Here is a 20,366-nt window from a genome sequence, read left to right as displayed (position 1 = left end):
ACATAGTTGTTCTGCTTCCATAGAGGTGCAGAACTTTATCTTGCAGTCAAAAATGAGCACACAGTGGAGTTAAAACATTTCCAGAAACTGCCCAAATTTTTGAAGACACAGTTCTCTGATAAGTGACACAGTCAGTGACAGCATGTTGGCTAACCATAGAGGTTGCTCACTTCACTCTTATTTGTTCACAGCCGTGTTTATGTAGTGTAGCATTTATTATGAATATGTAAATTACCTGTTCCACATTCATTACCACCAATTACTCTCTCATTGGGTGGTAATTAGTATTGATGAGGAGATATCACCCTTTGCAGTCACCTTGTGTTTTTGGAGACAGAGATTTGAACAAGGTTGATGAAATTACTTGAAGTGGGCTATGATGTAGTATCACTGTCAGCGTACATGCAGTTGACAAAGTAATTGGAACACTGGCCTAACACAGAGTTTCACCCCATCCTGCTCCTGCTCTCTGAACCAACACAGTTTATCAGATCATCAGCTTTAGAGGATGTCAGAGGTATTCCACAGAGTTGTGAGCCAACAGGTCAGAGGTCTACAGGAATGGTGTCATATTGCCAGATTGTGGATGTCTCCTCTGAAAATTCTTGTTCCATTGCATCTCACAGATGCTCATTTGGATTGAGATCTGATGATTTGGCAACCCAGTTCAATGAGCTGGCATCCCATCATGTTCACAGGACAGTTTCCAGATAAGCTCTTCCTTGAGGTGTGAGCAGGAATGCAGCGATATGAGGAAAAAGGTGAATACCATTAGATAATGATAGTTACCGAGCCACCTGAAAACCCAATTTGCATTTATTTCCTTCTCTCATAAATGCAGTTTACTCTGCTATGAACCTGTGTTTAAAGATGAGTATCAGCCTTTAAAGTCTTACCCTTAGGGTTTGCCTTCAGCATACATGCATGTGTTTTTTGTCTCTTTTTTTCATTTTTGTGGGAGGAATACTCTGTGATTCATTTACAATCAGTGCTAAGAAACAAATGCATCCTATACATACCACTGTGGAATTTAATTCCCAATATTTCTAAATGGTCAATAAATCAGCACAGGCAAACTCTGGTTTAGCATCGTCACCATTTTCACATTGCCCTGCAGTGTTGGGGACGCACTGGTTCCTCATTACTAATATTTGTAGCTATTACCAGGGATAAACAGAATCACTAATTTTGATGCCAACTGACACAAGTGCCACAACAGCATTTAGAAAAGAAAACATCCTACAAAGAGAGAGAACACAGTCAAATACAGAATACGCTTCCAGATAATAAAATGGAATGTAGGTAGGACTTGTAACCTTGGCCACACTAGTTACTTATCGGAGAGTATTTCTCCGGTAATCTTATATTACATTGACTGCAAATCAGTGTGACTTCAAGGTCCCATTCAACATTTAGCACCACTTCTGGTAGTTAACCGACAGCAAATCAGAGACCATTTAGAAATTCTGACGGAGACCGAAACATCTGACTGAGCAGACATCTCTTGAAATCACCTCATTTTGCCGGACTAAATGTATTCCCTTTTAATATTACTGCTTTAAAACCACTAAAGAGTGGTGTAAGATGTAAGCGTTAGGGCTGACACTCGGGAGCTGCCTACATTCTGCAGCTCTCAAATGCTTCACAATCCCTGAGGGAAAGAGAGAGAGAGTTCAGTTTCAGAAAGAGAGAAATAGGAATAATTAGAGATGAGGAAGGACAGAAACGCAAAAAAAATAGTGATTGGGCAGGAGTTAAAGATGGGAAGAAGTAAAGAAAGAAAGAAAGTACAAGATAAAGAGGAGAGGGGACAGAAGGCATTCATCATGATTGTTTTGTGTCCAAAATAGCTACAGTGTGAATAGATGTGCTGCACCTATGCTGGAGATTCAGCATGGTAATGAAGGAGGCTTTGCATTTGCATTACAAGTCTGTCACCTAGCAGCCACAGCTGGCACCATCATGCAGGTCAAGTCTAATAGCTTGGTTAACAAATAAATACTTCTGACTAATTGGTGGCCATTAGAATTGAAAGGAAATGCCAAACGCCATTGTCTGTGTTTTGACCGAGGAAGTTTCAGTTTTAACAAAGCTGAATGAAATGAGATCAGCTGGAAAGAACTATGGTCATATATATATATATATATATATATATATATATATATATATATATATATATAAAAAAAAACATGATTGACGCTGTAGATGGGGGAGATGAACAAGACTCATATTTCCTGTCGTAGGGAGCAGAAACAGGCACACTTTTGTGCTGGAATGCTTCCTAATACAGACAAGAAGCTCAGGAACATCACATCGAGGCAGACTTTCAGAATTAGACCAATTGGAAAGCCTTGTGTGTAAGTGATCACCAATCAGTAGCATCCCGTCCCTTTTGGAGTAGCATGAAGTAAGAGTTTTAAAACATTTTGGCACAAAACAAATCTCGTACTGTGCTTTTTAAATCTAGGCTTTTTGAAGATACAATTTATATTTTGTAATCAAAGGATGAAACCTATGTAATGAAGAACATTGTTGCTTCTTAGTTGTTGTGATTCCTACAAACCTGTAAGTTAGTAAATGGTAAAAGTTATGAGAACAATTTGCAATGATGTATGTCTCAAGTGATGAAAGTCACATTTTTTGAATAAAGTATATTCTAGAATGCCTGTATCATGCTCAGATCAACACCAGGGTCAGATCTAGCCATTTCTGCGCTGCAGACTGTGGCTGAGAGGGCCATAGAACCCGTGAGGCTAACTGGGGATATCTATTTGGAATAAAAGAGATTATTAGGCACTAAGAGGATTGGCTGGTGAGAGGCATAATGTGGGACAAGCCTTCCTCTCTCGAGGGACCAGATAGCACACAGGGGGATGATCAATCGTAGAGGTAGAGATAGCAGTATTGTTTGTAGTGAGATTAAACAGATTAACACCAGTGGCTGTTTTCTCCAAGGCTGTTGCTAGGCCTTATTAAACCCCAAACACTCGAGCATCTCTAGGTTCAGGAAAGGGTTTCACTTTAGATATGAGCTCCCAATTCTCTCAAGGCTTTTCTGCTTTCTTTCTTTTTTTTTTTTGTTTCTTTTTTCTTTTTTTTTTTTTGGAGTCTGTGAAAATGTTCACCTGAGGCAGCTGTTCAGCTTTTTAGTTATCTGACCCCCTTTAAGCCCACATTTAGCCAAGCTTACTTTCCTCTGTGGAGCATCAAATCCTGTGGAACATTTCTAAGTTGAGAAGGAGGAGGAGGTGGTTGGGACACTGTTTAAAAACAATGTTTGCTGGCTGGAACAGATCATTTAACAGCATTTTTAAATGGACTCTAGAGAAAATCAAAATTCGGTGCGGGTGGTTCTCATTCCACAGAATTGTTGCAGTTATCAGATGGGCAATCTTTGTGAGAAAAGGTGTGTTGTTGTTACTGTAGATGCATCAAAGATGCTTTGTGCCTGATGATAGCCATTGTACCCTCACTTGCATTTGAGTGCTGCCTCTGAAATGATCTGATGCACACTAATGCAAGCCATAACATGCACAGACATACTGAATTTTATCCCTCTTAGATCTTTCGCATTTGTTCTCCTTTACCTCCCAAGGACCTGCCAGTCTCTACAAGGACAGAGGAATGATGCTATATCGTCAGACGTAAGCAACCTCAGTTATTTATCTCAGTTATCACCTTTAACATCAACCCTATACCCACAAAAATGCAACATTTGTACATTTCGCCACTTGATAAACGATTTCTGCATAGGACACGCCTGTGCTTCCTTGCTCTAAGCTCCTTTTGAAACCTCCTCTGTCCTTGTTGGGTATTAAAGTAATTAAAAGATCTTCCATGATGGCAGGGGGAGAATGATTTTGAGGTCATGGGAGGAAAGAGGTCTTGAGGAGGCACAAATCAGCATAATGAAAAGCACTTCATCGCTTCACTTTATGTCCTCAGAAGTTCCCTCCACTCGCTAGTCACATGATTCTGCGCCTCCCTGCACACCTGTCCCTAACTGAACCATAGTATTCCCCAGTGAATACTTTCCAGATACCTTTCCATGTGATAGATTGTAAACATTATCTCACTACCATTGACACCCAATCTTGCAAAACCTACTAGCAAACCAAGCGACCTCTTTGCTAGTCTCGGTCATCACAGTCACACATTTACCTGTACTGTAATTAAAAATGTCAGGCAACAAAGGAAACTTTGGTCAGACTAATTAAGAAGTAGAATACTGTTGTTGACCCTGGTTGTCCAGTGTTTTCACCGACGGACACTGGAGGACTGGCAGAAAATAGACAGTCCTGAACGAGTAATCAGCTGGAAGACAAGTTTTGTCAATCTCAGCATGCTTGGGCGTGGCGTTTGTTCTGTGGTTAGTACTTTCTGAGCAAAATTTAACAATGGATGTGACATGCAGCGTCACCAGCAGATCCACTGGTCAAAACCATCTGGTTAGTTCATCTCATCTTTAGTTGGTCTTGCTGTCATTCCGGGCATGTTTTCCTGTGTGATCTCACATCAACAGGAGAATTAAACAGATGAGCAAACCATGGCTAAGTCAAGACAATTAACCAAGATATATATAGCATTTTTAAAACAAGTGACATTTGCCCCAGGGTGCTTTCTAAGTGAGGTGTAACATAAGCATTATTGTTTTTATTATTATTATTTTGTATTGTATTGAATTTCTTTTTTTCTTTTATCAGTGGATGGAATAAAAACTAACTGACTAACTTGACTTGTTTAAATGTTAAGGTTAAGATCTTACAATATTATGGAGAGAAACCTGGGAATTTATCTTATGTCCACAGATGTAGAGGCTGATTTTAGTGCCTGCCTCACAGAGAGAAGACATGTTTAGTATCCTCCACTCTGCAGCACTAATCCTCTTTACAGACATTTTCCAGTATAGATGCAAGGTAACTACAAAGACTTTAACTGTACAATGGCACACACTGTAGAGATACCTAAATAGTGGGGTATTGATTGCAGACTGTGAATCATTGCGAAATAGTGGGGGGGCCTTTCCACACTTAAAAGGGTATTGGGGACGTATATCCTCTCAAATGCAAACAATCTGAAGGACTATGATTGATAAAGACATTTTTTATATATAGACGACCAACTCGAATAATTTAGTTTTAGGGGACAGCACTTCAAAACCCATTACCATGAAGTGGTTGTATTTATTCTGATGTGAAATAGCAGCTACTCTATCACCTCTTTCATTTTTATGACAGGGCTCCCTTTCATAATCTCAGCTCTGCTCTAATGTGTTGCCCTAATCAGCCTTAAATTGTCATCTTGGTTTGATTTAACTTGGCCATAATGAGAAATCTGCCTTTAGAATGACAGTAGCCATCCATTTATCCTTTCCATCTCTCTTCACATGGCCTCTCAACACATCGCCTGGACCGTCCAAATTGAAGTTGGAGGAGGCAGCAGGGCTGGATTGTGTGATGACCAAAAATATATTTTTTTTTCCTTGACAGACTATTGGGTTTTTCATCATTCACATTGTAGACTTATAAAAGGGTAGGGAGATTATTTGAAAAGTTTAATTCGAAGGGTTTTTTGCAATAGATCACTAATGGGCTTTGGTAAAATATATTTATGAGTTTTGTGACCGTGTTGACTTGATGAAAGTACAGAGTGAGGCCAAAGTCTAAATGGATCATTTTCACAAGGAAAAGGTCCTTTGTGTTCACCAAGCATCACTCAGTCTCCATTTTCCTCATGTCTGCAAATGATTACCAAAGAATGAAAGTAAAATGAAAGCAGACCTATTTCCATTTAAGCTTTGTTTGGTTGCTGACATGTTTGTTAGGCCTTTGTTGTGTTTTAATGGGAATAAGCCAAAGAGTCTTGGTTTTGAATAGTCCTTCATATCTCAGCTGTTTTCCTCACATCACATTGCATTAGTTTTACTTTGCTTTTTCTGCTGTTCTGACATGTGTTACAGCCTGCTTGAATGTCAGTCAAATAACAATGTAGTGATTTCAGCATGAATTACGTTTCTAGAGGTGTAGGTACATTTACTTTATGTACAGGTTTGCGAATTCATATCATATTTCATGTCATAATTATTCCTTTATGTGTTTGGCAACACAATTGTGCATGACTGAGTGGTGTCACATCTGAGTTCTGTTTTTTTTTAAATTATAAAGTATGCTATGTATGCAGTATACACTGATCAAATGCAAATTTCATTAATGATCTTAACTAGTAATCAGCAGTGTTACTGATTAATTGCTCAGCATGCTAATATAGCGATCTTTGACAGTAAACATGTGACTTAAGCCACTGAAACTGCTCATTTACATGTGCCAACTGTGAATAATTTCTAACTAGTCCAACAGCAAATAGGTCAAGTATGAGTCTAGCTTAAACTGGTGAGTTATATAAAAACTATCTTTGTACATTTGTCATAGATGGGAAATGAGCCATAGGGACAATTACAGTGTTTTTGTACCAGGTTGTGAACATATTTATTTATGCTTTAGAATTGGACAGTTTAACATTGGAGTCTATGAGGCTTGACTTGCTTTTGGAGCCAGCCTCGAGTGGCCATTCAAGGAACAGCAGTTTTTGGCCACTTTGTAAACAACAGTTAACTTAAAATCAACCCTCAAGATCAAACACAAGAATATATTTCCTTTTTTTTAAGCCCACTCATTAATTCCACAAATTTCTACTCTTTTGCTCTTTCTAGCATTGTTTATTTACTGTCAAGTCAGCACTTCTCACACAGATTTCAAATTAAGACCAGCCACAGAATAGGCCTTTTCAGCTGCGAGATGGAAATTTTACTAATCCTAGCTTATTATTGAAAATTATAATTGAAAAACACTTACATGGAGGCAACATAAAATAACTAATACATACCAACAAGACAATCTCAGGGCAACACAGAGAGTATGGCACAACTGTGCTGTTGCTTTGATGAATTATGCTGAATTAATCAAGACATCAGGTTAACAAAACATAAATGCTGAGTTTGCATTAACTGCAAATTAATAACCACACCAGAACCCTGATACCCCTACCTTAGGCTCAACTAGGCAGCAGTGGACACCATATGATTGATGAATAATGTTATGACAACATAGAACATCACTGGTAGTATCTATTGACATGTTATGTTTTACTGCTGCCTATTGTCATAAAACCTGGTTGAGCTGCAGTAATGTGCTACAACTGGTTAATTTGTGTGTGTACAGACTACGATTTGTAGTTGATTTGAGCTGGAACTGTGAACCAGCCACTGATTGAGTCATTTACCTTAAGGCACACATGCTTACAAGTGGAGGCTCCATACCTCTACAACTGTGCGGTCCTGGTTGGTGGTCAGATTGTCTCTTTTGCTTAGAAAGGTTCATAATTGAGTGAAAAGATGCTGAAGTATCTACATGGCACCTGGTCAAATTCTCTAAATGTAAAGGAAAATTGCTTCGGTTCTTCCTTTAATGTCTCCTTAGGGTAGGACACACTGATCCATGCTTGACCAAAGAAAAAGGAGACAATGGTGTCTCACAATTCCTTGCTACAGCAATAGTAAAAGCCTTGCACCATCCACAGCAGACCCATATCAACAGCATCCACATTGCGTGATTGCATTTTCTAATTGCAGTCAGATTCTCTTAGTATGGTGCCTTAGTCCTAATGATTTTTTCTTCATGTCTCTCTTTGACGTCATCACATCTTCCATCGTTGTTGAGTGAGTGTTGAATAAAAACAAATAGGATGTAATTAATATTATTTATTTGACTTTTCAGCCACACACCTAAACTGTTTTCATTTTAGTACCTGGTTCCACCTCTAGGTGGAGTTGTCTTCAGTCTAATAAGCTGGGGATACAAGTGAGCTTGTATTTTGCCTGAAAGGACTGCGCACATTGAATAATCTCCCCAGAAGTTGCAGATTGCCTTAGCTTTGCAGACTGTGGAGGCTGCATTGATGGACACTGCAGAATAAAGTTGGGAAAATTGACAGGTTCTCTGTTAGCTTTGAAGCATGCACTAATCTTCAGCAACCAATGGCTCAGCTAATGCAAGAAAAAGACTTATTGTCTCTTACCCACAAGCTAAAAGTTGTTCATTTTGGCTTCATTGCTTTTCTGGGGTCTTTTCAAGTGAATTGTTTAAAAAAAAAAAAATGGAAAAGGCTTTATGAGTTCAGTTTTATACTCTATTATTAACTGTTAACATGGCCAACCAATAATTAAGGAACTAGTGTTATATTCTGGCTAGGAAACAGCAGCAGAGATGGTACACGTGTCTCCAAATTAAGAATGAGAATTTTTACGCACAGCAATAGTAAATTAATCTTTTATGATTTTAAATTATCCCGACATCTCAGTGGGATCAGCCAGAGTCTAATATTCAGTGACATTGTGCTTTTCTATATATCAGATGGATATATTAGCGCAGACTTTCCAAGTTTATCTGGTGAAATGTTTGTGAATAATGCAGCTGTCCTCAGGAGCCCTGAGCCCCACCGAATCTGTCAGGACATTTTTATTTTCCTGCTGGTAAAAGTACAAACTATGTACACCACATGCAGCCAACTTGTTGACGTAATCAGTGAAATGAAATATGTTGGCAGTGGCTGTTACTTTGAAACTAATTTACTTTCTACTTTCATAAGTTCACGGGTGATTCCAACACATAGACTTTCATTTAGTTTTACTTACTTGGCCAAAATGCAGTCAAGGCACCAAGAGCTTCATTTACATATGTCACTTTGCGCATAAAATCATATCACCATGTGCGTAAAATAAAACAGAGCTCACTAACTGTGCATTATGAAAGTGAAAGCCATAAACTGATTTGCTTCATATGTGTTTTACGGCTAGGAATCTGGACTATGAAAATATCCATGTATGCATGGGATTTCAGGTTTGCAGTAAGGATATAACTGTTTTCATAACTACTTATCTTCATTTAGCTTAATATGACAACCGGACTTCTGGATGATGGGTACTGTGCTGCTTTGGGTTTCCACTCTGGCGTTTTTGTTCATTTTTATCCTGGTTGGCTCCCTGCTGGTCGACTGTAGCTCTGTTGCTCATGTGCTGCTTCAGATATTACAATCAGTATTACAATCAACTCCACAAAGACACTGATGCATTGCAGGAACAAAAGCTCTAATATTTCCTGATATACATTCAGTAATTATGTTCTGAAATCTCAAGCAAGCCTGTCCTTACCTGATGTGAGTCATGCATGTGCACATGTAAATGGTGAAGGCATGCATAGTTCACAATCTATGTTCACCACACATAGCCACTTTATATAATCTGTGTCAGATTATATAAAAATATGGCTTCTTACAGTCTGGGGACATGGGTGGTGGTGGTGGTGGTGGTGGGGGTTTCATCATAATTTGATAAAGCTGGGCATTACAAATTGCAGTGTCGTAACAGTAATTGATAGCAATTAGAAACAGAGGAGAAACACAAAAAAAAAGAAGATTCAGCTACATAAGAAAACAAACCATTAGTTGTATGGATAGTGTTCGGGTGTAGGAAGGATGATGCTGGAATTTTTATTTAAAAAAAAAAAAAAAAAAGAAAGTCTGTTGGCGGCGTCTTGCAATTGTTGCCACCACACAAGACAACTCTTGAGATTTGGATTTTACACTTCACTTTAAAGGATGGAAGTTAGTCACACGTCTTGGTGTGCCTAGTTTCCCCATTGCCTCCACCACTGAGAACTGGGGAAACGTAGAAAGAATAGACTGCATATCAGTTTGTTGTTTTGAAGGCGTTATTACCAGGAGAGCTCATGCTCATCGGTTCGTCTCTTATCCACATTCCGTTGAAGCAATTTAAGCAGTGCAGCCTGTGATTGATGCACTCTTCATAGGCCTCACAGTTGTGCTCTGATTGATAATGTGTAGTCTCTTGATGCTTCTCACACAGATGTGTGGACACTTTTGTGGATGGAGGATGGGGAGATGTGGTCCGCTCAAATATGACAGCTGAGATTACTTGGCAGGAGGAGGACAATAGTGCTGTTGTGTTTTATTTTAACTGTTGATTGAGACTGGTAAAGGGGCAAACAAATCCTGATGTTAACTCGTAATATCTGTAATCGAGGCTCATCCAAAATATTGGACAACACATTCTGACATTTGTCACAATATTTTAATTTCAGGTTGATATTACATGCCCATACTGTCATTAAAGCCCAGAATGTAGAGAATTAATTGTAGGTCTTAAAAGCTTGGTGTGAAAAAAGCTGTGAGGATATGACAATGCTTACTAGTGCCATTCCTCAATGTCTTCCCAACTTTCCAAGCCCATCAGAATTTTACTCATTTTCTGTGCAGAAACTGAGAAATCATTAGTCAGTGAGCTTTAACCTAGACTGCTCAAACGGCACAATACCCCTTATTGCCTCCTACTTGTGAGATCAAGCAGTCAGAATGATCAGCTGCATCTCAGATTTGTTTACTTACTTGCTGCTTCTGCTAATTCTAACATGTCTCAGCTACAAGCAAAGCACATCAAATGTTCCGCTGTTGGCTGCAAGAGTGAACACAAGAATCTCCATGCATTCCTAGAAGCTGAGGAACTGAAGATTCAGTGGATTGCTTGTGTCATTGATGGTAGTGTCATCACAACAATAAAATAATCATTGGCCTCAGCATGTTTTGTGTCTAATGAGATTAATGCTACCATTAACTTTGCACGTATGCACAGAGTTGTGTGGTAATTGTAATGCTGACAGACACTGAGAAAATGGTGAAAATTTAAGGCTGAACCTAAGTCTTAAACATAGAACCCAGGTGCACACACAGAACAGGCAGACAGGCTGAGTATTCAAAAGGATTTATTACTTTTCAAAAACATTCAAATCCATTCAAAAAAGTTTGCAGGCAAACTATAGAACTAAACAAGTAACTCAGAGAACAAGAAACTAAGCTTGGGGGGAAAACTAAACCAAATCCAATTCAAAAAAAAAAAAAAAAGAAAAGCAAATGGTGGTTTGAGCATATGGAACACTTACAAATTATTTGAAACCGATAAAATGATATACAGTGAACGCTACCAATGATATTTCAGTAATGACCCTGACCTGAAATTTACCAAACTCAGAGAGCTGTTGGTGAAGCAGATAAAGATGATAGTTATTCAGTCCGTAAATCCATCCAGGTTATGTTGTATGTTATGATATGCTACCTTGATCCACTATCACTGTTACCTTTTTGTCCATATCTATGACCACTCAGATATTCTGCCGTTGAACCAATGCGTCATTAGCAGGAATGTATTTCAAAGCCGTTCCGCTCAGGCCTTTGTACCAAGCAGTCACGTCTCTGTGTGTTGCCAGTATTTGCTTTGATGCCTCATTCCTGATTATTCTCTTCTCACCTAAACTCATTTCCCTTCCTCTTTAATGCATTTTCCCTACCTTAATACATTTATTTTCCCAGGGCAGGCTGAGGCATGGGCTGTTTGAGCTCCACGTATTGATTGTTGTGGGGAATTTGATGCCCAGAGACTCGCTGTTCTCCTCTTCTCTTCTTTCCTCTCTCCTCCACCCTGGGGGAATTTTAAATGGAAACACATTACTATGAATCACACAGCAGGGAGCTCCATGATTGATAGCATTGCTTACCATTTACTAGTCACTGTCTGGAGATAAGCCCTGAATTTATGGAGTATTGGAAATCCTTGCCGCTGCTACATGCGGATTAGAGTGAGGAACAGCTCCCCTCGTATTGCCACTGGAGTCACCCGGTTAACGGCTTAAGTGGAAAGCAAGGAGCCCATTTTATTTGTTTATCAAAATTAATATGTAGTGGGGGTTGTTTTGGACTGTTACTGTAAATGGAATGGGGAAACGCCTGGAGGATGGTGTTGCCTTTGTGTGTGTGTTTGTGTTTAGGGTGTGTAGTCATTTGCTTTAACTCTCCCTCCAACCTTTTCTCAATAAGGCAAATGCTGACAAACCACCTTGACTTTGCTCACCCTAAAAATCACACTTACAGATCGATACACGTAAATAAACCAGGGCCACACACTGGTACTCCTACTGTGAATATTTGGATAAAATGTAGCATGGCTCCTATCCGAACTAATGCAATGACCTTCGTTTTTGTCCTTAAATTGAAAATTATCTGAGGTCATATAATTGAAGATTTTATAACCAAGGATTTGCTACCTCATAACTGCATGCTGTTTCAGCTCTGGCACAAATCTGTTTTTCAGCCTCAGAAACTTCCTCACCCCTTCAGTTTTTCGGTTGCATATGTGATGCAAATCGAATGGGAAAAAAATACACAATGTTGATATATGTACTTTAATCAGTCCATCTATCTACACGGGCAGTATGTGCACTCACACTTTCCTCAGGTCGACATGACCCAGTCCCTTTAGTGCTTCTCATCTATTTTTCCAGTTTTGTGTGCATTACTAAAGTGACTGGGTACTGGGCTCTGAGTGGTGCCAAAATGACCCACACTTAGCGATGCCCACAAATGTCTCCTGTCTACACCCAGATGGACTAATGTGTTGCTTTTACAATACAGTCTTCATACATGCAGTGCTGGAAGTTGTTAATAGATAGCATTTTTGTTCTCCAGGACCTACACAGACCATGGTTCTTACCCCTCACACCAGTATTCCTGGACTCCATGTACAACATAGTTTTCAAAACATTGCTTTTCTATTTTACAGGCAGCTAATGGGTTTGTAGATATTCAAACACCCGATGGGGACAGTGCGAATACATCCACAACCACTAGCTTTCAGTGTTGTAGCCGTCAGTCCTTCTACTTCTGCAGCTATAGAGAGGCTTCATCTTTAATACCTAAGAAGCTGCTTAGAAATCCTTTTTTTCTATTTTTTTTTACCCCAAACCTCTGTTTATGAATTTTAATGCCACATTACAGGCTTCTGCTTTACTGCTTTTGAAAAGTACCCTGCACATCTTTTTTTTTTTTCTTTTACTTCTAAAGCAGTTCATTGACATCACTTTTTATATCACATAAGAGCCTTACCGGCCTTACATTTTATACCTCAGTTGGGTTTTGCTTTTGAACGTTGGTAGAAAGACTATTGCCTTCAGTTTCAGAAGCACCTTAGACTAAACTCCAGATCAACTTCTCTGACCATAGTTTATGTATTTAAAAAGGTAACTTGCGAACCTCAGGCTTTATAAGTAAAAAAGAAGCACACGGTAATCTGCTTCATTGTCTCTGAGCTCGTAAATGAGACTCTGCTTAGATCTTTGAGGCAGTTTACAGACCTCTGCTTTAATTACCTCAGAACAGCTTTCAGACCTGTGTTTCTGTATCATAGAAACAACTACACCTGGTTTTGTGTGAGATGTCTGCTTCTATTCTTGAACAACAGTTCACAAACACCCATTTTGCAGGCTTTCTTATAATTCTAGGAACTGAGTCACTGTTGGATCATTCAAGTTTATTGTCACTGTCATATGCAAGAGAAGCAGTGCATTACAGCGAAAAACTGTTCTGACAATCAAGTCTCACCATTTGTTTCCAGTGTCAGTAGAGCAAGTAATATATTATGTGTAGCCAGGATAAAAGTAGGGATGCGGAGGTAAGGCTGGTGGTTAGGTGTGGAGCTACAGTAGACTGGCTGCATCACTTTATTTCTTTTTTTTAATCTCCTAAAATGGAATAGGTTTACATCCTCTAATGGCAGCAATAATTATGACTCTTGTCCATCTGGAGCAAAGGAACAAGCATTGTGACGTTGTATTGATTTAGTCCACATTTGGAGGAAATGAGATGTGTGGGTTGCTCAAGAAAACATGAGACATTTTTGTAGGAGATTGCTCACCATAAACATAGTTTGTATTTCCTGCGTTTTCTTGCTGAAGTTAATATTACTCTGACTGTGCTGACAACGGCCCTTTTACCTTAGTGAAGTATTAAATATAACCAAAAGCATGATTCTATACCCAACCTCATAATCAATCAGAAATGAGATCCTTTCCCATTTGCTTTAGTTGTTCAGCCCTATGCTACTACTTGACTACTGCTTTTTTCTGATAACTTTTATCTTTCACTGCCCATATCATGCAATGCAAAGAACAGATATTGTAAAAGAAAAAAAAAACAAACTCAATATAAGAAGCCTAAAAAGATGTTTGTTTTACCTCAAACAATCAAACAGTTAAAGCCTCAAACTGAAAAGCCAGACGCATCCTTAGGGATGTTTTAAACTTAAGAAGTTGTTTATCAGACTTCAATTTTTATAACTCGAGACAAAACTAACCGAACACAAGTTGTGTGACCTTATATGTCAGACTGATTATATCTAGCTTTAATGGATCAAAATAAGCTTCCAGACCTCTCTGTTAGGTTACAGTTTTACTGATACAATCATTTTCAGAAACACCTCTGAGACCTCTGTTTACAGACCTACAGTTTTGTCAGAGCAGCTTAGAGACCTCAGATTTCATACCCCAGCAGCTTGTGCAGCAAGGCTCACTGCGTCTCAGTTTTGGTAAATTGCTGGCAGGTTTTATGCATCGCTCTGGAGAGAGTCCAACCTCACTATGTTTCAGAACCATTTATTACCAAGCTTGGTTTACCGAGCTCCTGCACTGCAGTTTGTGTAATGGTGTGCTGTTCAGACTGACAGTCATGTTGGGCAGGTAGCCAGGAGGATGACTGATCAAAGTCTCGCCGCTGCTGCTGCACCCTGAACCATCTAAGCCATTTCATCATATTAATATGCTGCCACACTGTGACCAAACATTTGATCTGCACACGCTGATATTCAACAAGTCATTTTACATCTACACTGTGCCAGCACATCACACGTGGCGGGCTGTTTTTGTGGTGTGGACCCCATTATGGAACATGACTTAATTCTCCTTGACACAAAGCCAATTCAGAGACTGATTGTTTCACAGGTTCATCCTTTCCCCCCCATGCAGCATGAGGGCAGCAGTGTGGTGGTAGCGGCGGCGGGTTGTATTATGTGCTGAAAGACCACAGCTGAGGGGAAATAGCTGTCAGGCCATGCAGAGGGAGGTGAGGATACAGAATAGCCCATCACTTGTGCTCCCTGAGAGACTTATTACTGAAGCAGGCCAGGGTGAGAGCTGATACTTAATTTGGAGAGAACTGATATTGGTTTTGATGCACCAGAGACTGACAACAGTGGATGCATGGTGCATGTGCCTGTATTCAAGGCTCTGCATGTGTGTGTGTGTGTGTGTCTGTATAAAAAACAGGAAGCACTTGAAGAGGATGGGAAGATGGGGGGAGAGATGAAGGAGGATAGAGCCAAAGAAAAGAGAATGGGAATGACAGAAGTGCCTTAGCTGTAGCTTGCAGCTAACGTCAAAGCTCCTCTACAAAGATAGCCCATAGTGATGCATATTTATGCCTCTTCTCTTGTCCCCGGCCTCCCTGCTCCTCTGCAACTCATATTCTCATCTCTCATCTCTTGCTCCTCTCTTTTTCACACCTATCCATCTCTGCAGCCATCTCCCTCCCTCTTCCTGTCCCCTCTGTGCTTCCTTTCTTCCTCTGTCATGAGTATGTGTCATTCAAGGCAGCATTATTTTTTTTTTTTTAAATAATGAAACCATTCTCTGCGTGGCAAATTATTAATGTCACAGAATGGAAATAGGCTTGTTTTCCATCAGCTCATTCATTCAGAAAGCTCCTGGACTGCACCGGGGTGGCACAGTTACAGCGGCAAGCAATTGCAGAGATTGAGAGGAGCACAGAAATTGCACTCTTACTCATGCAAATCCACTGTTAGGTCAGGACTGAAGACAAATTCAAGATTGTTTTGTAATGGCTGGAGAAGAATGAGAGAAAAAATTGGAATAGACAAGATGAGAGATGAATTTATAATATTTACTGCTGTTACTAAAGTTTTTTTTATGATGTTTTGGATAGTTATTTGAGAAAATATTTATTTTCTCATTGTAATTTTGTTTTATGTTACAGCTGGGGTAGAAAAAAGATGACTGACTGATTGATATATTTGTACACATCAGATTCACATCATTATTGTTGGCCTGATTTTCCCAAATTTCAATATCCTGGTTATCCTCAATGCTGTCATTGTCATTCTTCCACCACTGCAGTCAAGTCATTTATGTAACACTCTCTGCTGGAGGAGTCTAAGAGTCGCAGTGGGAATGATTAGACTGTGTTAAATCTTTTTTATCACCAGCAGAGTATATTACCTTTATATTTGTTGGTGTTTTATTTCACTTGAGGAGGTTAAGAGAACAAAGACAGGTATTATCATGTGGTGATTTGGGTTTAAACCCCAAGTATTCATCAGTAACAACTGTGAAAGCCATTTTACGTGTTGGTTAAGAAAAGGCTTTTGGTGCATTACCACCTGCTTCAGGATGGACTGTAAGGTGACTTTGATTTGCATGTAACTTAGGAAAAGGAGGATACATTGCTAAAACCAATATGGTGTAATACAATAAATCATACCTTCTAGATGACTATAATTTGCAATTTTTTTAACCTGTTGCTGAGCAAAACATGTTTGTTTGAAACAAAATTATGTCTCTTTGAAAACAGAAATAAGTAAGCAGTTTAGTTGTGTAGGAGCACATTTTTTGGGAGACAGGGTTGCATTTGAGGATCTTTTAAATGCCACAACACACCATCTGCACACCAAATGTGCAGCAGCTGCTTGAAACTGTCAACATGAACCATAATTTCTAAGGAATGATGAATTTATCTGAAGCCACCAGTAAGTCACACTGCTCTGGACGCAAGTGTTTAAAGTGGCTAATGAGCATACAACTTTCTATGTTGACAGATTATCACATAATGATACATTTAATTTGTTGTGTTTTTTTTTAAAAAAAGGCCCAAAAAAAGTTTCCTGTGAAGAAAAAGGTTAATCAACTTCCCAAAGTTAACAATCAGATAAAAACTAGACATTTTTCAAAGCACCAGATAAAAGACAAAAAATCAGGCTATAATGTCTGTGTTTTATTGTTGCAAATACTACAAACACTCAACCATCCATAACGAAAATTTGCTTTTCCCAAAAATAAAGTAATTGTGGCTGTAGCAGTGTAAAATATGTAGACCTACTGCCCAGTTACTTAGCCAACCTAAAAGACACTTACTTGAGGCATTATGGGTACAATACTTTGTTCATATGTCGTGTGGTCAGCGGTGCATTTCACAGGGGATGGGGATCACTGGGTGGTCCAGACAGAAGCAGTCTTTTCAGATGTGCTTACAGTACCAATTACAGTAGACTTTACATGGAACATCTGACAACACTGGACTAAAGAGGAGTCTAAAGATGAAAATATGTCCGTTTTAATTATCCCTGGGTGCTGTCAGACGTCATGGCACTGGCAGAAAAAAGTATGTCTAATAAATGTTGAACTTGAAGAAGTGGGGTAATTGTGGACCATCTTTACATTGAAGTTTAATTAGGGCTCCTATCAGGGCTGGACATTATAGCTGAAAAATGTATCACTCTGAAATGTTTCATGATATTCATTTTAAGATTAGTATTTACTGGTAATTTTAAGGACCTATTTTTAAACAGACAAAAAAAACGTTGTTTTTTTTTTGTTTTTTTTTTTACTTTTAATTTAACCACCTGAATTTGACTGTGAAAACTCTTCCCAGTGAAAAACAAAAATAAATTTACACACCTTGGTGAATAGAAATAAGAACAAAAGAATGATCTGACCATGATGCAAATTAAATAATGTAAAATCAACTTTGAGATAAGCTGATCTCACATCAGTAAGACACAATAAATGAACTCTTGAATTTAGTAATTGAAATGTTGCAGAATGCATGACATGTCAGAATGGATTTGCAAAGGGGTACCCAGAAATTACGAAGTAAGTTACAAGTGGTTGGTGAGGACCAGGGGTTAACTGACTGAGAACCTGAACCAGTTTTGTCATGCACCCTACTGTCAAGTGCATTAGTATACAGAGCGGGCTGGCAGAAATTCATTGCTCAGATAGGTGTTATGTATCTTGGGAGACCAGCCGGAAAACCAACAGGGAGAACGACAGAGGGCTATATTATAAAGGGATCTGATAGGCTGTTATGATCCAGGGAGCATGCTTGCGATTTGCTCATGTAACCTAAGTTCACATTTCTGTTATGTGGTTTTCATCTGAAGTATTTATTTGACACAATCCAACATTCTATTGAATAGTTTTCTTTCTGGTATTGCAGAACTGTCTGTCACCGGTACATATTGCCATCACTTATCAGTTTTAATCCCTTGTGTAGCATGGTCAGTGATGTAGACCTTGCAGAAAAGCATCCGTAATTGTTACACAAGGCCATTCAGATTTCACATCTGCACAAATATTACAGTTACGAATCATACATTCCTTCTCTCACTCCTTTGCAGGGTCACATGGAACTGGACTTATTCCCCAGCTTGCACTGAGACAGAAGACAAAGAGAGACCTGGGACAGGTTAGCAACACTTCACATGGCTAACTTCTGTCGTTCTGTCATTTTCAAATGAGGAAAAGGAAAAAAAAGTTAAAATAGAGGCATTTCTTTGTACTTTGAACGACCTGATTTCCCTTCATTTGTCGTGGATTGGTCCAGTGGGATAGTCGCTCAGACTGTACTGTTCACAATTTAATTTCACTCACAAGTCTTCCTCCTTTTCTGTCTCCTTCTCCCACTGTCTTTTCTTTTATAAAATGTGCATCTAAGACAGAGCCCATGGTAGCAGTGAAACTAGGTCCTGGGCTTCAAATAGCAGCCCATTGTATCCCAGGGGCCCGCAGCCGAGGAAAGGCCAAGAGAAACACACACTCACACACTCACACACACACACAAACACACACACAGCAGGAGAGAGTGAGATAGAGGGCGAATTTTTTTTGATGAAAATTAATATTTGTCATTTGGTGCTGCACACAATGCCCTGTAGACCCATACAGTACAACGGGCATTGTTTGAATCCAATTCTGTTGAAGATATCACAGTGTACCCGTGTTTCCGGCTCAGTTGGGAGAATTTTGGACTCTGCAGTCCTTGTACCTTTTCTCTGATGTGTTCTGGGACTGCTGGCTATTTCTCACTTTGTTTCAGTCCTGTACCAGGACCTTGTTGTTCCACCATGCTGTGTGATGTCATGTATGGTAGCTTTTGTAAATGTGTGTGTGTGTGTGTGTGTGTGTGTGTGTGTGTGTGTGTGTGTGTGTGTGTAGCTGAGTTCACCGTTAAAGCCCGACAGACATTCTTTGCTTCATATTTTTTCTTTAATTTGATATTGCAGTGAGGTTGTATCACATTTTCAATGAAACTGCATCACTTCATCTTTCCAACAGTGCTGCTGGTTGCCTGCCTGTTCAACAAATTATCGGTGATAATAATAATAATTTTGAACTTACATTCAATGCAATCATTTCAGGTCCGCCTGAAATGAGCAGCCAATGGCAGGCTTATATCGACAGCCTACATTCGGTGAGTCAGACTTACCCCGAACGCAGGAGATGTTAAAACTTCTCCTTTTTCTGTGTCTGCTACTTTTTAAGTTTTAAAATTCCATCTCGGTTCTCAGTCTAACAGCAAGAATTTATCTTGTGCTTAAGTGGTGCATATGGAGGAAATTTAAATGTAGTACTGAAAGCCATAGAGGGTGCTCTTGAGAATGGGGCCACAAGTAGTTATCCATTTTTTCCTGGTTGGTAGTCTGGACTTTGTGGTGATTTTTGAAATTGCTAGGATGTGTTTAATAGCACTACTCTACTGGATATTGTCAAAAGACTTGTCCACTGTGATATCATAGAATTGCATGCCACTTCGGGCACATTCCCAGTGTCCTGTTTATGCAGTTTAAGCCTTTTGTGTGTCATATGTAAAAGGTTAAAGTCCCCTCACCTGTCATTGATATAACTCCTGAAAACTTATCACTGTGTATCTAAGCTGCATATAAAAGTGTTTTCAAAAGAAATAGTCTGTCTCAACACTACAGAGTAGAACTGTACACCATTGCTTCCTCTAGAATGTGCAGATTGACTATCCCCCTGCCTGCCTCTCAACTCAAGGCAGTTTGAGTTCAAACATTGTAAAACTATGCCTCACAAAGGCAAGTTGTAAAATTAGAGTAATTCAGTCATACGTATTTGAACTAAAAAACAATTCTCAAGAAGAAGAATAATGCAGAAAGACCCATACTGCAAGTTGACAGGATTGGTTGCTTAGGGTTGTGATGTTTGAAATCCCAGAAGTCTAAATCTGTGTTTTTTGAGATCTCCACCAGGATGCTGCAGTTTCAAGGTAGAAATGCTCAGCCATGATGTTTACTACTTATTTTGCTCATGATATGTTTTCTAACACATAAGAAAACACCACATGGACATGTTCATAAAGGATTTTCACTGTAAAGTTTT

At 39.2% G+C, this 20,366-nt stretch overlaps 1 protein-coding gene across 2 annotated transcripts in view; it reads left to right on the top strand.

Moving 5' to 3' along the window:
• LOC111562694 (inactive N-acetylated-alpha-linked acidic dipeptidase-like protein 2) overlaps window positions 1-20,366 on the top strand; it is a 520,178-nt gene that overhangs the window by 15,263 nt on the left and 484,549 nt on the right. For both annotated transcript variants that reach the window (XM_055016278.1, XM_055016281.1), the window contains exon 3: window positions 18,365-18,432. In XM_055016278.1, the coding sequence (XP_054872253.1) occupies window positions 18,365-18,432 (68 nt within the window). The remainder of the gene's footprint in view (window positions 1-18,364; window positions 18,433-20,366) is intronic.

This window comes from Amphiprion ocellaris, chromosome 2, assembly GCF_022539595.1.
Source record: "Amphiprion ocellaris isolate individual 3 ecotype Okinawa chromosome 2, ASM2253959v1, whole genome shotgun sequence".
Classification (NCBI taxonomy): Eukaryota; Metazoa; Chordata; class Actinopteri; family Pomacentridae; genus Amphiprion; species Amphiprion ocellaris.
The sequence above is the reverse complement of the archived record's forward strand: the minus strand, read 5'-3'. Positions and strand labels throughout refer to the sequence as shown.